Source organism: Microcaecilia unicolor, chromosome 1 (genome assembly GCF_901765095.1).
Source record: "Microcaecilia unicolor chromosome 1, aMicUni1.1, whole genome shotgun sequence".
Lineage (NCBI taxonomy): Eukaryota > Metazoa > Chordata > Amphibia > Gymnophiona > Siphonopidae > Microcaecilia > Microcaecilia unicolor.
In genome coordinates this window covers 193,442,707-193,462,283 of record NC_044031.1, presented here as the reverse complement: position 1 = coordinate 193,462,283, position 19,577 = coordinate 193,442,707, and the positions used below count along the sequence as shown (strand labels likewise).

General features: G+C 42.0%; 1 protein-coding gene across 1 annotated transcript in view; it reads left to right on the top strand.

The window, feature by feature from the left end:
• Window positions 1-19,577, top strand: part of CLASP2 (cytoplasmic linker associated protein 2) — a 977,269-nt gene that overhangs the window by 755,459 nt on the left and 202,233 nt on the right. The window contains 1 exon segment of the mRNA XM_030203481.1: window positions 6,372-6,450. Within this exon segment, the coding sequence (XP_030059341.1) occupies window positions 6,372-6,450 (79 nt within the window).

Here is a 19,577-nt window from a genome sequence, read left to right as displayed (position 1 = left end):
TTTAAATTGATGGTACTGGGCGAGGTCACGTGATGCCATGACCGAGAGAGGACACGGGGGCTGAGCTCTCCCGGCCTTCCCGTTCCGCTATTTATTTAGACAATAAGACATCACTTTGTGGAAGAGGAATCATTACTCAAAGGAGGCATTTTGACAATATCTAATGATTCATGATGGCAAAATCTTTGCATAAGGCTCGGAGCGTACATGAGGTGGAGAAGATAAGTTGGTGGTGTCAGCTAGTCCACCACCGTGGAGCTCAGTTCGGCCTGGGTTGCAGAGGTTGTGGCTGAAGTGACAGCAGCAATGGAACCTCTTTTGGACAAACGGCTGCAGCCTTTAAACACTAAACTGGAACGACTTCAGGAATATTTGGATTCTGTTAACCGAGACTTGGCAGAACAACAGCAGCGCACTAGTGAATTGAAGGACCGTGTAAAGCACTTCGAGGACGTGTGCGATCAATTGCAGACTAAGATTTCGCGTTATGAGGACAAATTAGAGGACCTTGAAAAGCAGTCCAAGAGAAGTAATCTTCGTTTGGTGGGCCTTCCGGAATCGATGGCGGAGAATTAATCGGGGACCTACAGTTGCCTATGTGCACTGGGCCTTTGCTTATTGAGAGAGCGCATAGACTTGGGAAATATTTGCCGAATGCCCCCAACCTCGAGTGGTTATATTTTGTGTTCTTAACTATGCTCATAAAGTATCCATTGTACAGGCGCTCAGAAGCAGAAAGACCTTAACATGATAATCACAAAGTGTTATGTTTTCAAGATTATTCAGCTAAAATAGCAGCTCAGAGGCGCAGCTTTGCCCCATTGTGTACTCAGTTGGTGAATAGGAAGATTCAATTTGCACTTCAATATCCTGCACGTTTAAGACTGATGCATGACACTAAAGTGATGTATTTTGAAACTGTGGCCACCGCGCAGGATTTTCTCTCTGGGCTACTGACGACATCTTCCTCGGCGGAAGCTGAGGCCTGAGTCTTGTTTTAGAAGGTCTTATGATACTCTTGGATGGACCCAGGGAGAATCACTATAGCCCTGGGAGATATGAAGAGTTACAAACTTATTGGGGCGCTCTAGTTAGACCCAGATATTCTTCAAGGGGGAGTTCTTGGTATTTTGCCCTATAACATATATGTGAAGCTATGTACTTGCTATTGAGCTTACAGACTCGGAATTTTCATTTGATTCTACAACGCCGATCATTTCTTGGAATGGAGATTTGAGCCAACTGTTAGGAGACATCGCACCATGGAGTCTGGTGGATTGTCTCCATATTGCAAGGATGGGAAACAGAGAGAGAACATTTTTTTTTTCTGCTTACGATATAAGCAGAACATGTGAGCTTTAAACTGCATTGTTTGAGATGTTTAACTTGACTTGGAGTTTTGTACGAATTATGCTGTGGGAACACCTTTTTTTATGACTGCTATAAATTTTTCGTTCAAAATCTTAAATTGCTTTATCTAAGCTGATCATTATGATTGGAGCCTAGTGTAAACTATGTTGTACAATCACCCCCTCCTCCATGTGTGGATAGGGTGTGATAGAACTGCTCTCCACTCAGAGACTTTTATTATATCTTATGATACTTATGTTGGGAACAGGTCATGTGATGAATGGTAGTTATGAATGAATGCATATATTAGCTGGGTTTTTCTGTTTCTTGTTTTGTATTGGTTTTTTTTGGTTGTTTGGTTTGTCATGGGTGTGGACGGAGCGGGAGGGAGGTATTTCAGTGAGCCTACCCCTTTATTGGGGCTCTTTAGGTTTTCAAAGGGAAGGATTAGGAAAAGGGAATAGAAGGGACATTTGGGATTTGGTGGGTTGTTATGTGTTTATTTTCTCTATCATTTGGAATTATAGGGCTTTAGAGAGAATAATACTGGGACTTCTTGAGGTGAATTATGAAAAGGAGGGGGTGGCTCCGGGCTCGATGGGCAAGTGGAGGAGGAGGATCCTGGTGGCTGGGACAGGATCCCCGAGATTGATAATAACAGTTGGCATTGGTTGACACTATACTGTGGGACTATTACGTAATGCCTATTAACCTATTTACTTGGAATGTGGGAGGCATTTCCTCCCCTATAAAGAGAGAAGTCAGTGTTTTAGTTCGCTCAGGACACCATTTAGTTTTATGATGCCCCTTTAGTTTATTATGTCTTTATAATTGGCATTTTCCATGGGGATTTTAAACCTTTCATGTTTAATATCACTATTTTAATGATATTCATGTTCTTATCCCACTATTTGGTTATTACCTCTTCCCCTACTGGTCCTGACCTTGTCACCAATATAACCCACACTTCTTTCATTGCACCTCTCCCCCACACATACACACACAGAGGGGCATAATCGAACGGGATGCCCAAGTTTTCCTGAGGGCATCCTCGCAGGACGTCCCCTGAATGGGCGGGAAAACCCGTATTTTCGAAACAAGATGGGCGTCCATCTTTCATTTCGATAATACGGTCGGGGACACCCAAATCTCAACATTTTGGTCGACCTTAGAGATGGTCGACATTAGAGATGGTCATCCCCAGTTTTCGGCGATAATGGAAACCGAGGACGCCCATCTCAAAAACGACCAAATGCAACTCATTTGGTCATAGGAGGAGCCAGAATTCGTAGTGCACTGCTCCCCCTGACATGCCAGGACACCAACCGGGCACCCTAGGGAGCACTGCAGTGGACTAACTGATGCACTAACTGAACGGAAAAAGCCCTTCTGTTACCGATCCCTTAGCGATTCAGAAAGGAACGGGCATGCATGAAGGAAATCGTATGCAAATGAGCTGCTCACTGTTAGCTCATTTGCATACGATTTCCTTCCTAAGGAGGGGAAGCCAGTGCAGAGCAGACAAGCTGCGTGTATAATAGCGTCTACAACCTTAAATAAATTGCCATCTACAACCTTAGAAAAATACAAGTCCAGGTGAAAACGTCCAAGTGCTCGTCAGGGCCGTTTTTTTTTTTTTTTTAAGAGTATAAGTGAAGGACGTCCTTCGCTATGCCTCCGTCCCTGTGACGGCAGTTGACGTCCAAAATGTAGATGTTTCTGTGAGAAGGACATCTGTGCCTGGATGTTTCTGTGAGAAGGATGTCCATGCCTTTGCTATGCCTCTGACACCCCCTTTATTTATTTGGATTTTGGATCACATGGCAGCAGTGGGATTTGAACCTGCCATCTCTGGATTGCAAGACCAGTGCTCTAACCATTAGGCCACTCCTCCACTCCCTTGAAATTTGTCCGTCCCTTTGGGGGGGGGCAGTTCAGGATGTCCAAAATGTTTGAAAGAAGGACGTCCACGCCTTCACTATGCCTCCGCTGACACACACATACCTCCCCCCCCCCCCCCCCCCCCCCCCCCCAGGGACCTGCATACTGCTGCGATGGACCTGAGTATGAACTTTCAGTCTGGCAAAAAAAAGTTTTCAAAGTTGTTTTTTTCGGGGTGGAAGGTGGTTAGTGACCTTTGGGGGAGTCAGGGGAGGTCATCCCCGATTCCCTCCTGTGGCCAGTTCGGGCACCTTTTTGAGGCTTGGTCGTAAGAAAAAATGGACCAAGTAAAGTCGCCCAAGTGCTCATCAGGGACGCCCTTCTTTTTTCCATTATAGCTCGAGGTCGCCCATCTGTTAGGCACGCCCCATCCCGCCTTCACTACGCCTCCTACACGCCCCCAGGAACTTTGGTCGTCCCTGCAACGGAAAGCAATTGGGTACGCCCAAAATCTGCTTTCGATTATGCCGATTTGGGTGACCCTGAGAGAAGGACACCCATCTCCCGATTTGTGTCGAAAGATGGGCACCCTTCTTTTTCAAAAATAAGCCTGACAATGTCATATCACTCATATTTCTCTCTATTCATGCCAATTCCTTTTTGTCCCCCTATTCTCTCTTCCTGTCCCATTTCTTTTGTAGCAACATCCATCCACAAAGTATGCAGCCAACGTTTGCTTGCCCCGTATCCCTCCCAGTCCCCTTTCATCTACATTTTTCTTTTATATTATCTCCTTTTTGTCCTCTTCTTCTCCCTATCTCTTTAGGTTCTTCTCTGTTTCTTTTAATTCTCTCAACTCTTAGGTCCACCTTCCTCAAGGCCTGTGTTGCTTCTTCCCAATTACAAACAATAGTTCAAAGAGAAACATCCACTTGTACCTCATTTTCTCATTCTGTAACTTTTTGGTGATCTCCTAAATTTCTGACTTTCTCTTATTGTGATTTGGGCGATGGGGGGGGTTATGTCTACATGTATTTCAAGGACTAGGCCTTCCCGGGTGATGGTGGCCAAACCTCATTTTTTATGCTCTATATACATTACCTTTCAGACACAGTTCATATGTAATTACCCTGCCCATAGACCATATATTGATGTACAGCCTATATATAATGTGGTTTATCTGTCAAAATTTGCATACTTCTTATATGTTCTTCTGGCAAAAGACCTCTGGACATTTATATACGTAAACCATCATACATTATTTGTTTTTTGCTGTCTATTATGTATATGAAAATCATACATGGAAAATATACCACAATTTACATGATTTTTATATATATTCTTTTTATGGTTTCTTTTATATGCAATTGCCTTTGTATTATTCATGTATTCATTTACCTTGCAACACCATTTTAATGACATTTGATACTTTTAGACACCAATTGATATTATTTGACATTATTTATCTTTATTTTTTATTGATTTGAATACGCTATGTTTTTGTACTTATGACATTTTATGTATGTTTACCTGTTTTTATTCATGTATGCTTTTGAGATGTGTATTTGAGATTTAATATATATACACATAGATATAGTTCTTTTGTTTGCAATATTTATGTTTTATATCTGTGTATGTATACTAACATAACATAGTAGATGACGGCAGAAAAAGACCTGCACGGTCCATCTAGTCTGCCCAACAATTTAAACTCATATGTGCTACTTTATGTGTATACCTGACCTTGATTTGTTTCATAGATATAGTTCTTTTGTTTGCAATATTTATGTTTTATATTTGTTATTATATTTGTTTTTATAGACTCCTGAAGAAGGTGCTACGGCGCCGGAACACAGCTGTGTTGAGTCAACCATTTGCAATAAATATCATTGTTTAATTAAATTATACGTCTCCCCCATTGTTTTGATAGACCCTATCTTCCCCACCCTTTCTTTGTTCCCTTCTATTTGTCTCGTGGGGATTATGTGCACCTCCACACTTTGTGTAGTGTTTCTCTGGCAAAGTTCTTGCAGTAGCCCAAAAAATTTCTCCATAATGATGTATTCAAAGAAACAAGCCACTAAGTCTCCAGGTTTATTTCTCCTCATTCCAAGGAATGGTCAGCCTGATGGAAGCTTAAATTATTTTCTGGAAATAAAACAATTCCTGTTGTGACATATGTAAACTAACACATTAGTTCATGTCACAAGTAATAATGACTTTCATGTGTGTAAGTTATTGTCACAGAATTTTTTGGGAACAGTGTTGTAGACTGTATCACATAGGGACCAGCGTACCAAGCCCCTAAAAATGTAATGGCTTAGTGGTTATTTTGCTAAATTTAGTTAGGGGATGCAAATCAGTTCCTTGCTTACTTAAACCCCTTAACTTTGCAAGAAATGTCTTATGTGTTGCCTGACCCATCACATATTCTTGCCTGTGTCAACATGTGAGAAATTTTGATTAAAAATAGCCCCTTTTTGCACAGTTGCAATAGGACTTAAAGGGGCCGCTGGCCTTAATTCTGAACCCACAACCTATACCACCACATGTCTGAAAGGAGCTCCAAATTCTTGGTGGGCCAGTGGGCTCAAACACCTCTCTCCCAAGCCCTCGTCAAGGACTTAAAATGTTAGTATGAGATGCCTTGCTCCCACCTAAAAAAAACGCTGCTACTTTGTGACCTTTCTAGCCCCCATGTTTCTTTAAATTCCAAATAACCAGAAGGGGGCAGGAGCAAGCCCCACTCATTCCGTGCCCAGTTCTACAGTTGTATAAAATGCTGACACCTAACCCCTAGTGTTATACTGTAACATACCACTAAGGTTCAGTTTTCCACAAAGTCTGTTGTCCCTGAACCTGGAGACTGAAATACCTATTTATAGTGCCAACACCATAACAAAGATATTTCAGGCCAATATATTTTCTCAGTCATTGTATAAATTTTGTGTTGTTTTTCAGTTTACTGGGTACTAAGACAATCTGTAGTAAATTGAGATAAAACATTTGCTGGGTTTTGTTTATTGCCAGGGTTGAAGCTATGATCTAACACATTTAAAATGTCAGTCCTTTATTGGATCTGTTGCCGTGTGTCCATTATATGTTTCTCTGTTGAATTGCTTGGTTTCTTTCTTTTTTAGAGAGTCTTTTCCAAATGATCTTCAATTCAATATTCTTATGAGATTTACTGTTGATCAGACTCAGACACCCAACCTGAAGGTAAGAGATCTTTGTTTGATAAGAGATTAGACCTTAGTGAAAAGTTTGAATTTCAGTTGAATAAGATTTTCAAATAGTGGATGTTCTTTTGTAAATTTTCAGACAGTCAAGTCAGCGCTGCAGGACCAGCTTCGCTGTTTTTGGAGCTCAAAGGTTTTTCGCCTGCTTTATTGCTCTTTACTTTTATACACCCTAGAAAAATCTCCAATAATCCTTTTATTCAATTGTGTGACTATATAGCTGGCTACTAACCTTTTGCAAGAACCTTTAAGCATGCAGGTGCCGTTTCTGGTTTGAATGCATTCACCTCCCGTCATTGGCTGAAAATAGGCCCAGATGGACAAAACTCCGATATAGCAATGTGCAATGAAACTGGGCTTCTAACACCCTACAGGTCATGCAAACTCACCCTCTGCTGTCTTTACTCGGCCTGTGAATGTTTCTGCTCAACCTCTTTTTCTGGGTACAGTGGTTGTGCCCAATCTTCACTGGGAAAGGGGTGAATGTAGAACTTAGTCTGCTTCTCTTTATTTTTTAAGTTTGCTTTTGAAATGTTATGAATGTTTACTAAAATATTATAAACTATATGCTTAACCAAGCAGATGCACACAGTGAAACCTGGAAGAATTTGGGCCATCTGTTTTAGGTTTAATTGTTGGTCTTATGAGCTTTATGTTCATGTTCTTGGTTTTTGTAGTCTTGCACACCTATCAACATGTAGTGTAACCAAGGCAATAAATAGGGTATAACCATTAGGCCATGACTTCCTAAACTTGTCCTCATGACTCCACCGTCAGTTTTTCAGGATATTGAAAATAAATATATGTAACGCCTTGTAACAGTCTTCATGTCTTTGTACATTTTTCACATTCTGCTGTCTTGAAAAATACAATTCAAATACATTATAGTAGGAATTTGTTTCACTGATCTATACAACATACTCTACACTTTCAGTGTGAAAGAACAATTGTAGAAATATTTAAAAAGGGATTACAAATAAAGAAACAAAAAAATCTTGATTGCATAAATTGTTCACATCCCTTGATTTAGTACTTGATGGAAGTCTCCATTTTTGTACATTAACACCAATAAGTCATTTAGGATGAGTGTTTACCAGCTTTGCATAGTGAGTTGGTGCCATTTTTGCCCGTTCTTCTTGGCAGAATTGATCAAGCTCTTTCAAGTTTGTTGGCGATCTGTGTATTGCAGTTTTCAAGTCTTGACACAGATCTTCTATTTGAACATCTGTGCTTTGACTGGGTCACTCAATGACATTTATTTTCTTCTTGCTGAACAACTTTGTTGCTTTTGCTCTGAAACTTAGGATCATTGTTCTGCTGTAATCTGAATCTTCTCTGTAGTACCAAGTCTTTGGCAGGTTGGAAGAAGTTCTCCAGGATCTATTTTTATTTTGCACTATCCATACTTCCCTTCACAAATCTCCCTGTCACCACTGCTAAAAAAAACATCCCCACAGTATAATGCCACTGTCATGCTTTATTGTAAGGATAGTGTTAGTAGGGGTGATGTGCTGCATTTGTTTCCTTATCCTCCCTCCAAACTGCTTGTGTATATGCTTTCCTGCCAGCAATTGGTACTGAGAACTAATGAATTATGACATCCCTTTATATAGCATTCTGTGCAGCTTAGCAACAATTATGTTCTCAGTTTCCAGCAGTTGGTAGGTGACATATTTCTCTGCTGTCTGGTCAGTCGGGTAGGCTGATGTTGAATTGGTTGTTCATGAAACGAAACTCAAAAAATAATAGCTTCTTGGGGTGTTAAACCTGGGCGTACCCAGGTTCTTCATGTCCTCCTCCTCCATATCTGTTCCTTTTGGAGAGGGCCTTTGAATGCTCTTTTTAGTGAGAGTTACATTGGCAGACTTAAGAAAAGATATTGAGAGTGCTGACACAGCAGTGTGCCTACTGTCTTTGCAGTCTGTTTTTATTTCTTGAGCCTTTGGGTTCAGAAGAAGAGAGTATGCAGCAAGAGGAGGAGGAATTTCACCCTGGTCTGTATCGTGTGGCTCTTGTGCACAGAGGAAAATTGAGCCAGGTTCCAGCTCTGTTGGCAGAGCTCAGGCAGCATTATTCGTGCTGCAGATCTCACCGTCCTGGCAGAGTTCCAAGCAATTTGTGTCCCAAATGTTTGGGGATCCTTTCTATGATAGTTCCAGCCTCAATATTGTACTTAATTTAGGTTCAGAAAAGTGATTTCCTCAGGCTGCTTCAGGAGACCTGATATTGGCAGGAAACTTTGCCTTTTGTCAGGGCCGAGCCTAGGGTCAGTGGCGCCCCCCTGCAGACTATCAGTTGGCGCCCCCCCCCCCCCCCCAATGTGGCATCTCCTTTCTCTCAACACGCCCCTCCCTCCGCCGCTTGCTGAGCAGCTGAAGAGATAGATTCCCCACTTAACCGGGTGTAGAGCTCGCAGGCGGACATGTCTAGGCGCTGATGGGGAGGGAGGGAGGAGAGTCGAGCCCGAGCGCTACGTGCGGGAAGGCAGCAGCGCATGCACATAGGCACCAACATGGTATGGTTTATTTTTTTAATTTTGAAATAGAACTCGACCGGCAGCGGTGCCCTTGAAGGCCGGCGCCCCCCTGCGGTGCTTACCCCGCTTACTGGGTTGGCACGGCCCTGCCTTTTGTCATCAGTTATCTGTTCTGTTACACTGCTCTTTTTGTTTAAAGAGGGGCGTGGTGACCCAAATCTTGGACGATGGATATGCAGGAGTACCTGGCTGAAGGTTTCTTACACAAGGGTTTGGCCCCCCTCAGTAAGGATTTCCCTGTGGTTAGGGTATTGCACCATGAGGAGTTGTCATCTCTAATTGTTCAGATCCTAGCAACTTAAAAAATCTCCAGTGACAAGTATGTGGATTTGATTAAAGGGGGAGATCCTCTCTTGAGTGGAATTAGAAAGTCTTCAAGGGCCTTCCCTGTCCACAGTGAAATAACTGAACCAGGATGGGAGTCCTCAGAATGCAGATTTTAGGTTGGTCAATGGCTAAGCTCTTTCTGATTTTGGGCTGAGAAAAATATGTTTGGTTTATTCCTTAGGAAGGTGCTCTGGTGTGATCTGTTACTAAGAAAACTATTCTGGTGGAAGGTGGAGCTTCATTGAAGGACCCTCAAGATAACCCGTATGGATGCTGTTGTGAAGCAGGCATTTGAGGTTTCTACCCCAGGGGCATAGCCAGACCTCTATGGGGGGGGGGCAGAGCCCAAGGTGGGGGGGGCACATTTTGGCCTCTTCCCTGCTTCCACTTCCGCCCCCCCCCCCCCCCCCGCGTCTGCTTACCGCCTCCCTGCTTCTGCTGCCCCCAATGCCACCCCCCCCCCCCCCCCATCCGTCACTACAATGGTACCTTGTCTGGTGGGGGTCCCCAACCCCCGCCAACTAAAGCGTTGTCCTGCACTGATCTCACATTGCCTGTGCCCTGTTCTTTTTTCAGTTGCTGTGCACACTTGTTTAAATCTTTTACCTCAAATTTGAAGCAGCAGCAGACAGTGAAAGAAGCAGACTCACCCCAAGCGTTCACTTCTCTCTGTGTCCCACCTTTCTCCTAAGTAATTTTCTGTTTCCGCGAAGGCGGGACACTGTGAGGGAAGGGAAAGCTTGAAGCAAGCCTGCTTCTTTCACTGTCTGCTGCCGCTGCTGCTTTGACTTTGAGGTAAAAGATTTAAACACAGAGTAGCAGGAACAAAAAAGGGGCTGTCATGGGAGAAGAGGACAGGTAGGTGGAGGGCTTGGGTTGGAGCTGGAACTAGCAGCATATGAGAAGGGGGCTAAGGCTGGAACGGGGGGGAGGGGAGAGAAGAGAATTGCTGGACAAGGATGAAAAGAGGGGAGGAGAACCGCATGGGGCATGAATGTGAGGGGTGGGCAGGGGAGAGAGGAGAATCGCACTGCACATGGTAAAGTAAAGAAATAAATGGAAGGGAAGCCCTGGAAACAGAGTTAAGAGAACAGAGAGTAGCAGAATAGACCAGGACCAATATGATCAGAAAAACAAAGTCACCAGACAACAAAGGTAGAAAAAATCATTTTACTTTCATGTCCAATTTGAGAATTTACATCTACTGTCTTATTTTGCACTGTATAGGAGGAAAAGTGTTTCTACGTGACTGCAAGGCCAAGTGTCTGAATAGGGATCTGTTAGGTTCTGAGATTTTGATAACATATTGAACATATTGTGTTACAGATTTGGCATGACCTGGTCTGTAAGCTAATTTGGTTTGTGTCATTTTGGGTATACTGGAGCTGTAACAGCTTACAGAAATTATTTATAATTAAAAAAATCACGTTATTTTTCTTCTCCTATACTGGTGTAATATTTTCAATGATGCCTGTTTATATGTGCCATGGCTGATAAAAGGAGTGTGGCTGCTGTGGGTGTGGCTACTGTAAGGGCGGAGCCATAGTGATCCTGCCCTTAAGGTTGCCCATAATGAGTACCAGTACCTTTTTTTCCTACAAACAAAGCACATGGGGCAGGTGTCTGGTAGTGGAGGAGTTTGTGTTGCTCTCACTGAGGGGAGGGAAGAGGTTGGGAGAGAGAGGAGATGCTGAATGGGTAGGGGGCGCCAACTGATAAGCTGCAGGGGGGCACCAGAAACCTTAGCACTAGCCCTGAAAAAGTGGTATGTAGGCTAGTTATTTCTAAATTCTTAAAGTAGTAATTCTGCTTCATCTTAATCAGTCTCCCTACCGGTCACAATAGGTTGAATGTGGGATGAATGCTCCATTGTTATTTATCAAGAACCAGCAAGTTTAAGAAGTCAGATAAGCTTTTTGTGTTCTTTGCTGGGTCTATGAAGAATGAAGCAGCCTTGAAAGGCTACTGTTGGGCACTGGATTATGGAGACAGTTGCTTCAGTGCATGCTTTATCTGGCAGACCAGTTCTCTTGATTCTTAAGGCTCATTTAGCAGCTGTGTAGTTGTCCCTTGCATTCCCTTGTCAAATATTACAGGCTAGATGTTGGGGATGCTACTTTTGGAGCCCGTATGTTAGTGGGTGGCACTTGTTCTTGGCCTTAAAGAATACTGCTTTGGTACGCCCCAAGTATCTGGACTGGTCTGGAGGGACGACAAAGAAAGGTAAAATTAGGTCTTAACTGCTAAATTATTTTCTTCAAGTCCCTCCAGACCTTGCTATAACCCACCCAGTGTCTGTTGTAAATAGCTACGCAGATGTGAGAGGGGGGGTGTTCTTGCTCACTTCTCTGTTTGTAGTTCCATTCATTGATTCTTCAAATGTTTACATTGTCTGTCATTGGGTTCTACTAGTGTTTATGGGGCATTAGATTCACTGTTTTGTTCAGAAAATACTGGCTGTTGCTAGGCTGCACAGAATGTTATATAGAGTGTTGTCACAAATCATTAGTTCTCAATCTCTACCTGCTGGCAGGAAATCATATGTACATGCCATCTGGACCAGCGAGAGGAACTCAAGAAAAGAAAAATAATCAGGTAAGACTTAATTTCACCTTTCATGCTACACATATCACTTAGTATTTGAGCCCCAAAAGCTTAGTCTTGTCTACAAAATGTTCTTTTACATGTGTGCTGGTCCCCTTTAGTATGTGTTTGTAAACACTGGCACATCATATGACTTTTCGTCAGTATACAAGCCTTGTTTGCAGAGTGATCATGAAATTGTTGAATGTTCAACTATTTCCCTAGTCCACAAGCAGAGTTCTTTGGCGTTTATACCATCTTTTGCTTTACAGCAGTGGCCTACCAAGGGGGAGGGGGGGCCAGTCCGTCCGGGTGCATGCTGCTGGGGGGGGGGGGGGGGGGTCATGCCCCACCCGGGGGGGGGGGGGGGGTGCACAGCGGCGATCCGCCCCGGGTGTCAGCCGACCTAGGATCGCCACTGCTTTACAGTAATCTTCCTCAGCAGTTCCATTAACCCAAAACTGCTGACTTTGGAGAGATGACCTGATTGGAATGAAGCAGTGTCTTGGTGCCAAACTGTTCCCACTTTATAGTGATGGGGCCTGTCTGTGCTGTAACCTTCCCCAAAGATGTACCTTTGAATAATTTTATCCTAGAGTTCTTTCAGCAACTCTGAGTTTAGATCTTTACATCATATTCACTTTGTACAAGAGAAACAATTTGATTCTTAATCCAGGAATATTAAATAAGCTCAACTTCTATGATGGACACAGAGGTGAGCTCTATGTAACTTAATATGGACCTTTTAAAAGCAGTTTTTGGAAGCAGAGATAATTTGGTAGTGTTAGGACAAAGGTTGTGAAAGGTTATGCAATCAAAAATTCTTGTTTTTGAAGTTCTTTTAAAATATTTGTGTAACTTTTTTTTTTACTTTGAAAGTGTAGTGTTTAGTGTGTTGATTGGTAACACAAACTTTTCTTTCAATGCATTTTAAATTATATTTTTATACAGTAGAACATGAAAAATGATATGGAGGTTTTTGTATGGTACTCTTCAATATGAATTACATACATTTGCATATTAGTGTATGCAACTTTATCTCACACACATTCCTTCTGAAAATCTAAGTGACTGTGGGATCATGGGGATAAGTTTAGAAAACTTTTCAGTAGGCAGTTGAAGTAGCCAGTTTATTTTCTTTGATAGGTGGCCTATAGCTACAGGTTTCACTATGCCTTTGTTTATAATGGTACTATCACAGTTTAAAATATATATTGCAACACAATTTGAACTAATACATCACTATACTAGCCTTCTAAGGATTGAAATACTACAAAGGTCTAATCAAAGTCACTGTTCCAACAACAGAAGTTAACTATGAATGATCATAAAGTAGTTCATACTCTCAGTAGCAAATTGGACTCATGATCACATAAAAAGCTTATGGTTGTGTTGAGAAAAGCATCAATTAGGAAACCTTTAGAAAAATTTAGAAGAAAAGTCAAGCAGTTTTGCAAAATATTTGATCTGTAATACAAATGTTTCTTCTGATACATTGTATTTAGCTCACACCTTTTTCTTTAGTTCAAGATGAGATGCACTTAGGTATTTTACTGTACTAAGTTTGCACCTGAGGCAGTGCAGGGTTAAGTGACTTGCCCAAGGTCACAAGGAGGAAGATTTGAACTTAGCTTCCCTTGTTCTGAGTTCACTACTCTAACCATTATGCTACCCCTCTAGTCTGGTATTGGCAGGAGTATAGCCCATGGCTCTAGATTTAAGCCAGTGTATGATGATATGGGTTCATGTTCCCATCTGGGGACAGTTGGTCCTGAAAGTGGCATGCTTAAGCCCAAGGAAGAAGGTAGAAGAGGTGTCATTGTAACCTTAGGCCATACTGGCTAACCAGCTTGACGAGTTACCAGAGCCATTCAGACAGGAATGCCTGGTGAGGGTAAGGATAGCAGAGATGTATTTATTAGGATTTTTTTAAACTGTCTTTGTGAATAAATTCACCCAAGACTTTATATAACAGGTGTAGTTTGACATGTATTGTTACTACAATGTAAGTTGCTTAACTATGGTGAAATGATCAAATATCAACATAATGCACAACTAGGTCTATGAAGTTAACTTGGAAATTGCTATTAGTATAATTTAACGTGGCTACGTCACTATCCCACACTTTAAAACAGCACAGTAGAATATTCAATAACAGAAATATGATAGTCATAATGACAGCACAATGCCATGGCATTGGGATAAATAGAAGTGGATGGCTAGGTTGGTGATAATTTATGTGTGCAGTCGAATAAGGTATGTGCATCTGGTCTCAGAGGGTGCGCATTAAGCAAGTCCTAATGCAATGTGAGTGCCTTGAGAAGAGCTAGGTTCTCACCTTCTTTCTGAAGTGAAAGTAGTCTTGAGTGAAGCATAGCCCCTCTGGGAGTAGGTCCCAGAGTGTGCAAACTGCTACTGAGAAGGTTCACTGCCAGCTGTCACACTGTGTGATTTCCTTTGGTTGGATGCTTTTAGGGAGTATCTTAGAGGCTTCAGATGTGTAAGAGGGTTAACCTATTCTTTAGGTATTCTGGCCCATTTCCTCTGAAGGTGTTGCAGATCAGAGATTTGGCCCTTAGGGTATTAATAATAAGCCAGTTCAATTCCTACAGGAACTATTATGATGTGGTCATGCCACTTAAACCTTCTGTAAGTCATAGTGCAGCATTGTGAATTAGTTGGAGTTGGTGCAGACTCTGTTTTCTCAGACCACTGATTAGAATAATAATAAAAAAGGTAGACTGATAGAAAACATTAACACATGAAATAATTTATTGGTGTGAATCAAAAAAACAAACCCGACGTGGCCACGTTTCGCCCTCAGGCTGCGTCAGGGGTCAGAACTAAGAAATAAAAACATAGATATCAAATCATCAAACATAGTTCGTATATATCAGCTTTCCTTATAAAACATTCATATGTGTCATATTTTCAAAATAATTTCAAATAAATAACAAACAACATCAATATAGATATACAGTCAACCATGAATATCAAACAGTTATATAAAAACTCATATGTGTCAATCATGATAAACATTCGTGTATGTCATAAATAATTGCAAAAATTAGCTCAAAAATACATGACAATAAATAATTAAAAAACAATATAAATAAACTGATATCAAAATATACATAAATATTCAACTAAGTTAATAAAGTTAAAAAAACTTGAAATTCATCATGTTATAACATATAAAATCAATCACATGCAAAACATTTTTATCAAGACATGCATAATCAAAACATAATTGTCAAAAAAAACATATGGCGAAAGGAGGTGAATGATCAAAATATATGTACATACCTAAAAAACAAGGGGTGATGGAATTCCCCTTCTTAAATACTTTTATTTAAAAACCTATAATAAAAATAATAGAACAAATTCCTTAGAGCTCATTTCATATATAGCTCATCCAAAACACAAAACTATTCACTGTCATCCTGCTATCCCCTATGATCTGATATATCTTTATCAACTTTAAAATATGCAGTCAGTTATACTTTGTTCTCAATAACTCTTATACATATATATAGTTATTCCAAAAACTATATATATCTAAACGCGCTCAGGGATTTCCAGGTCTCTCAGCTGAGTGAAGCACTGCCAAAAAAGACGTTTTTATTATTGCAGGGGGGAATGACGGCCAAAATGGATGGTTTTTTTGGATGGGCGTCCTCAACTGCACTGTCCTCTGTCGAGCCGCATCGGAAGGGGTGAGCAGCGCGGCGTGTTCGGGTGGCACAGGGAGGCGTATTTGGCATGCGCAGAGCAGCCAGCATAACACTTGGCTGCTGTGCGCATGCTTGACTGGCCGACTATTTAACGACAGAATAGAGAATGCAAGTGAGCTACAACGAGCAGCTCATTTGCATTCCTATTCCTTGATGCATGCCCGTTCCTTAACAATTCGCTAAGGGAATCTGTAAGGAAAGGGCTTTAACGAGTCTTTAGTGCATCTTGCCCTCAGTGACAGTCTAACAGGATGAGGGTGGGTTGGATGAGGGACAGGGAGATATGCATGGAGATAAGAGGGTGACAAAGCAGTACAATTTTATGGTTTATAATGGGCTAGAAAACCAAAATCTTTAAGTCCTGTCTGGTGGGTGTCAAAATATTTAATCATTCTGACTTCAAAGGTCTTACATTCCTGTATTGTTTTATTTATGTATTTATTTATTGCATTTGTATCCCACATTTTCCCACCTCTTTGCTGGCTTACAATACATCATGGATAGTGGAAATATATAAGATAATAGACATTTAGTATTACAGAAGTTTTAAAGTTCCCTTTCAGTATTCTTACCATAAAATCACTGGTACAGTGTTCTGGTTTTGTAAAGTGCAGCCCCACATAGGTAACATCCTTTTTGTTACTGGCATTTTTCATATGATGTCTATGTAAGTTAAATCTCTTCTTCAGCATCTTGCTTGTTTCTCCAATATAGCACCCTTCATTGCATTTTTTTACACTGAATGATATATACCAATGATGGCGAACCTTTCAGAGACCGAGTGCCCAAACAGCAACACAAAATCTAATTATTTATCGCAAAGTGCCAACAGAGCAATTTAACCTGAATAACAGGTGCCGGTACTCATTATGGGCAGGGTCACCACATATGACTCCACCCCTATGATAGCCACACCCCTTACACCAGCCATGACGCATATAAACAGACATCATTGAAAATATTATACTAGTATAGGAGAAAAAATTACAGCACCAGGGATCTGTCCTTGGACCCCTTCTTTTTTCAATCTACACCTCTTCCCTAGGCTCCCTAATCTCCTCTCATGGTTTCCAATATCATCTTTATGCTGATGACACCCAGCTTTATCTCTCCACACCAGACATCACTGCAGAAACCCAGACCAAAGTATCGGCCTGCTTATCCGACATTGCTGCCTGGATGTCCAACCGCCACTTGAAACTGAACATGGCCAAGACCGAGCTTATTGTCTTCCCTCCCAAACTCACTTCTCCTCTCCCTCCACTCTCTATCTCAGTTGACAACACCCTCATCATTCCCGTCTCATCTGCCCGCAACCTCGGAGTCATCTTCAACTCCTCCCTCTCCTTCTCTGCGCATATCCAGCAGATTGCCAAAACCTGTCGCTTCTTCCCCTATAACATTAGCAAAATTTGCCCTTTTCTCTCTGAGCACACCACCCGAACTCTCATCCTTGCGGAACTCTCATCCTTGCGGAAACAGGAAATGAGGGCAGGACCAGAGCTTGAAAGACAGAAGGGAAGGCTGAAGGCGCGCCGAGCCAGCACGCTTTTCACTGCTGCTGCCACTGCTGACACCGCCTTTACCCCGACCAGGTATGACTTTTATTCGGAGGGAGGCTGGAACTGGCTGAGGCGACGGCGCACGTGCCAACAGAGAGGGCTCTGCGTGCCCTCTCTGGCAAGCATGCCATAGGTTCGCCATCACTGAATGGAAGATGAGCATGTGAAGGATTCCTTAAGGTTAAATATTTTTCCTTTGTGAATGACTTGGGGTCCTGTGAAATGTTTTGGCATACTTTGCAGCTGGATGTGTGCCACTCCCTTCTTTTTGAGTCTGTGTTGGGAGCTTACTTCTAATTAGCTTGTGTTTTAAGTTGGGTGGCTGTCGGAAGGCCAGCACAGGTGGAGATGGGACTATCTCTTTCAGTAATTCATCCTCTTGGAGTAGTGACTGTAGATCTTTTATGATTTTTCTTCATTTTTCCAGCTCTGGGTTGTATGTCACTAAAAGGGGGATTCTGTTTGTGGCTTTCTTTTCCTTGTACTGTAGCAGATTTTCCCTAGGTGTTTTGAGGGAGGAGGAGATTATTTTGGGGTTGTAGCCTTTCTGTAAGAAGGATGCAGTCAGGATTTTGAGGTGTCTATCTCTGTCCCCTGGGTCAGAGCAGATACGGTGGTATCTTGTGACTTGGCTGTAAATAATGGATCTTTTTGTATGTGAAGGGTGGAAGCTGGAGTTGTGGAGGTAGCTGTATTTGTCTGTGGGTTTCTTGTATATGGATGTTTGTATATATCCATCGCTGATTGAGACTGTGGTGTCCAAAAAATTGACTTTTTCTGGGGAGTAGTCAATTTTGAATCTGATTGTAGGATGGTATGTATTGAAGGAACTGTAAAATTGTTTCAGAGTTTCTTCCCCCTCAGTCCAAACCATAAAAATGTACTGGTACATCGATGACATTACTCCTGAGTATGCCCCCCCCCCCCCCCCCCTTCAACCTAAGTTCATTTCCTCTAGTTCTACCGCCTTCCCGTCTCCGGAAAAGGTTTGTTTGTGGATTAATACCTTTCAAATATTTGAACGTCTGTATCATCTCACCCCCTGTTTCTCCTTTCCTCCAAGGTCTACACGTTCAGGTGGGCAAGTCTCTCCTGGTACGGTTTGCAACGCAAATCCCAAACCATTCTTGTAGCTTTTCTATGCACCGTTTCCAGTCTTTTTACATCTTTAGCAAGATATGGCCTCCAAAACTGAACACAATACTCCAAGTGGGGCCTCACCAGTGACTTGTAGAGGGGCATCAACACCTCCTTTCTTCTGCTGGTTATACCCCTCTCTATGCAGCCTAGCATCCTTCTGGCCACGGCCATCACCTTGTCACTTTGTTTCTTCACCTTCAAGTCCTCAGACACAAATACCCAAGGTCTCTCTCCTGAGTCGAGCTTACTAATCTCTCCCCTCCTATTTGGTATCTCTCTTTTGGGTTTCTGCACCCCAAATGCATCACTCTGCACTTCTTGGCATAAAATTTTAACTGGTAGTACCAGAGTTTATATGCACATTATCTCAGCAAGAAAATGTATGATATATAATTTTTTAATACTTTTATTTTGCAGTGCTCAGTAAGTGTTGTTGTGCTTATACCATTTGCCATGGTAACAAATCAGCACTTCAACTAGAGAACATCCCAGCACTGACCTACCTTCCTTCACCACCCTGTGTAAATGCTGCAAATAATGAAAAGCGGGAACTAATTGTAATGTCCACTTATCTCAATTCCATAAGGCTTCCAATGTGGAAAAGATAGAGTCCTCATGGTGTTGTGCTGCTAGTCACCGTGGCTCCTGATCATCGTGTCTGTGCTCTGTGGTTTAAAAGCAATTCTGAAGAACAAGCATCTTTCCGAACGTGAGGCCACGTTTCGCCGTTACCGGCATCTTAAGGGGAATGTATGTTCCGTATTCTAAAGAGAAGTTTTTGTTAATATTAGAACAACACTTAATGGGTTCAACTAAACTTCATATGACTGTTCTTCTCGTTTAAATAAGTAGCTGTTACCTTACAAACTTTTGTCTTCAGATTTAAATATCGGCTCGCTAAAGGGTGGATTCGCCGCAAGCTCAGCCCTGCAATTAACAGCGTGTTCTGCCTGAATGTCAAGGTTTTATACTAATCACCAGCTGACTGAAATCGGAAACACCCCTTTCTTAAAGCAACCATTCATTTTCTTTATCGAGGCCATTAGGATGGACCGTGTCCCATTGATATATAAATCTCTGTTCAATGTGAGTAAGTGTTGCAGAGATATCACCCCCGCCCGCCCCCCCCCCAAGCACATATGTACTTGAGCCAACACCACATATTTTAAATCCAATACCAGATGTTTTTGTCCCCAGTGGTCAACTAATGGAGCTTCCCTTTTGT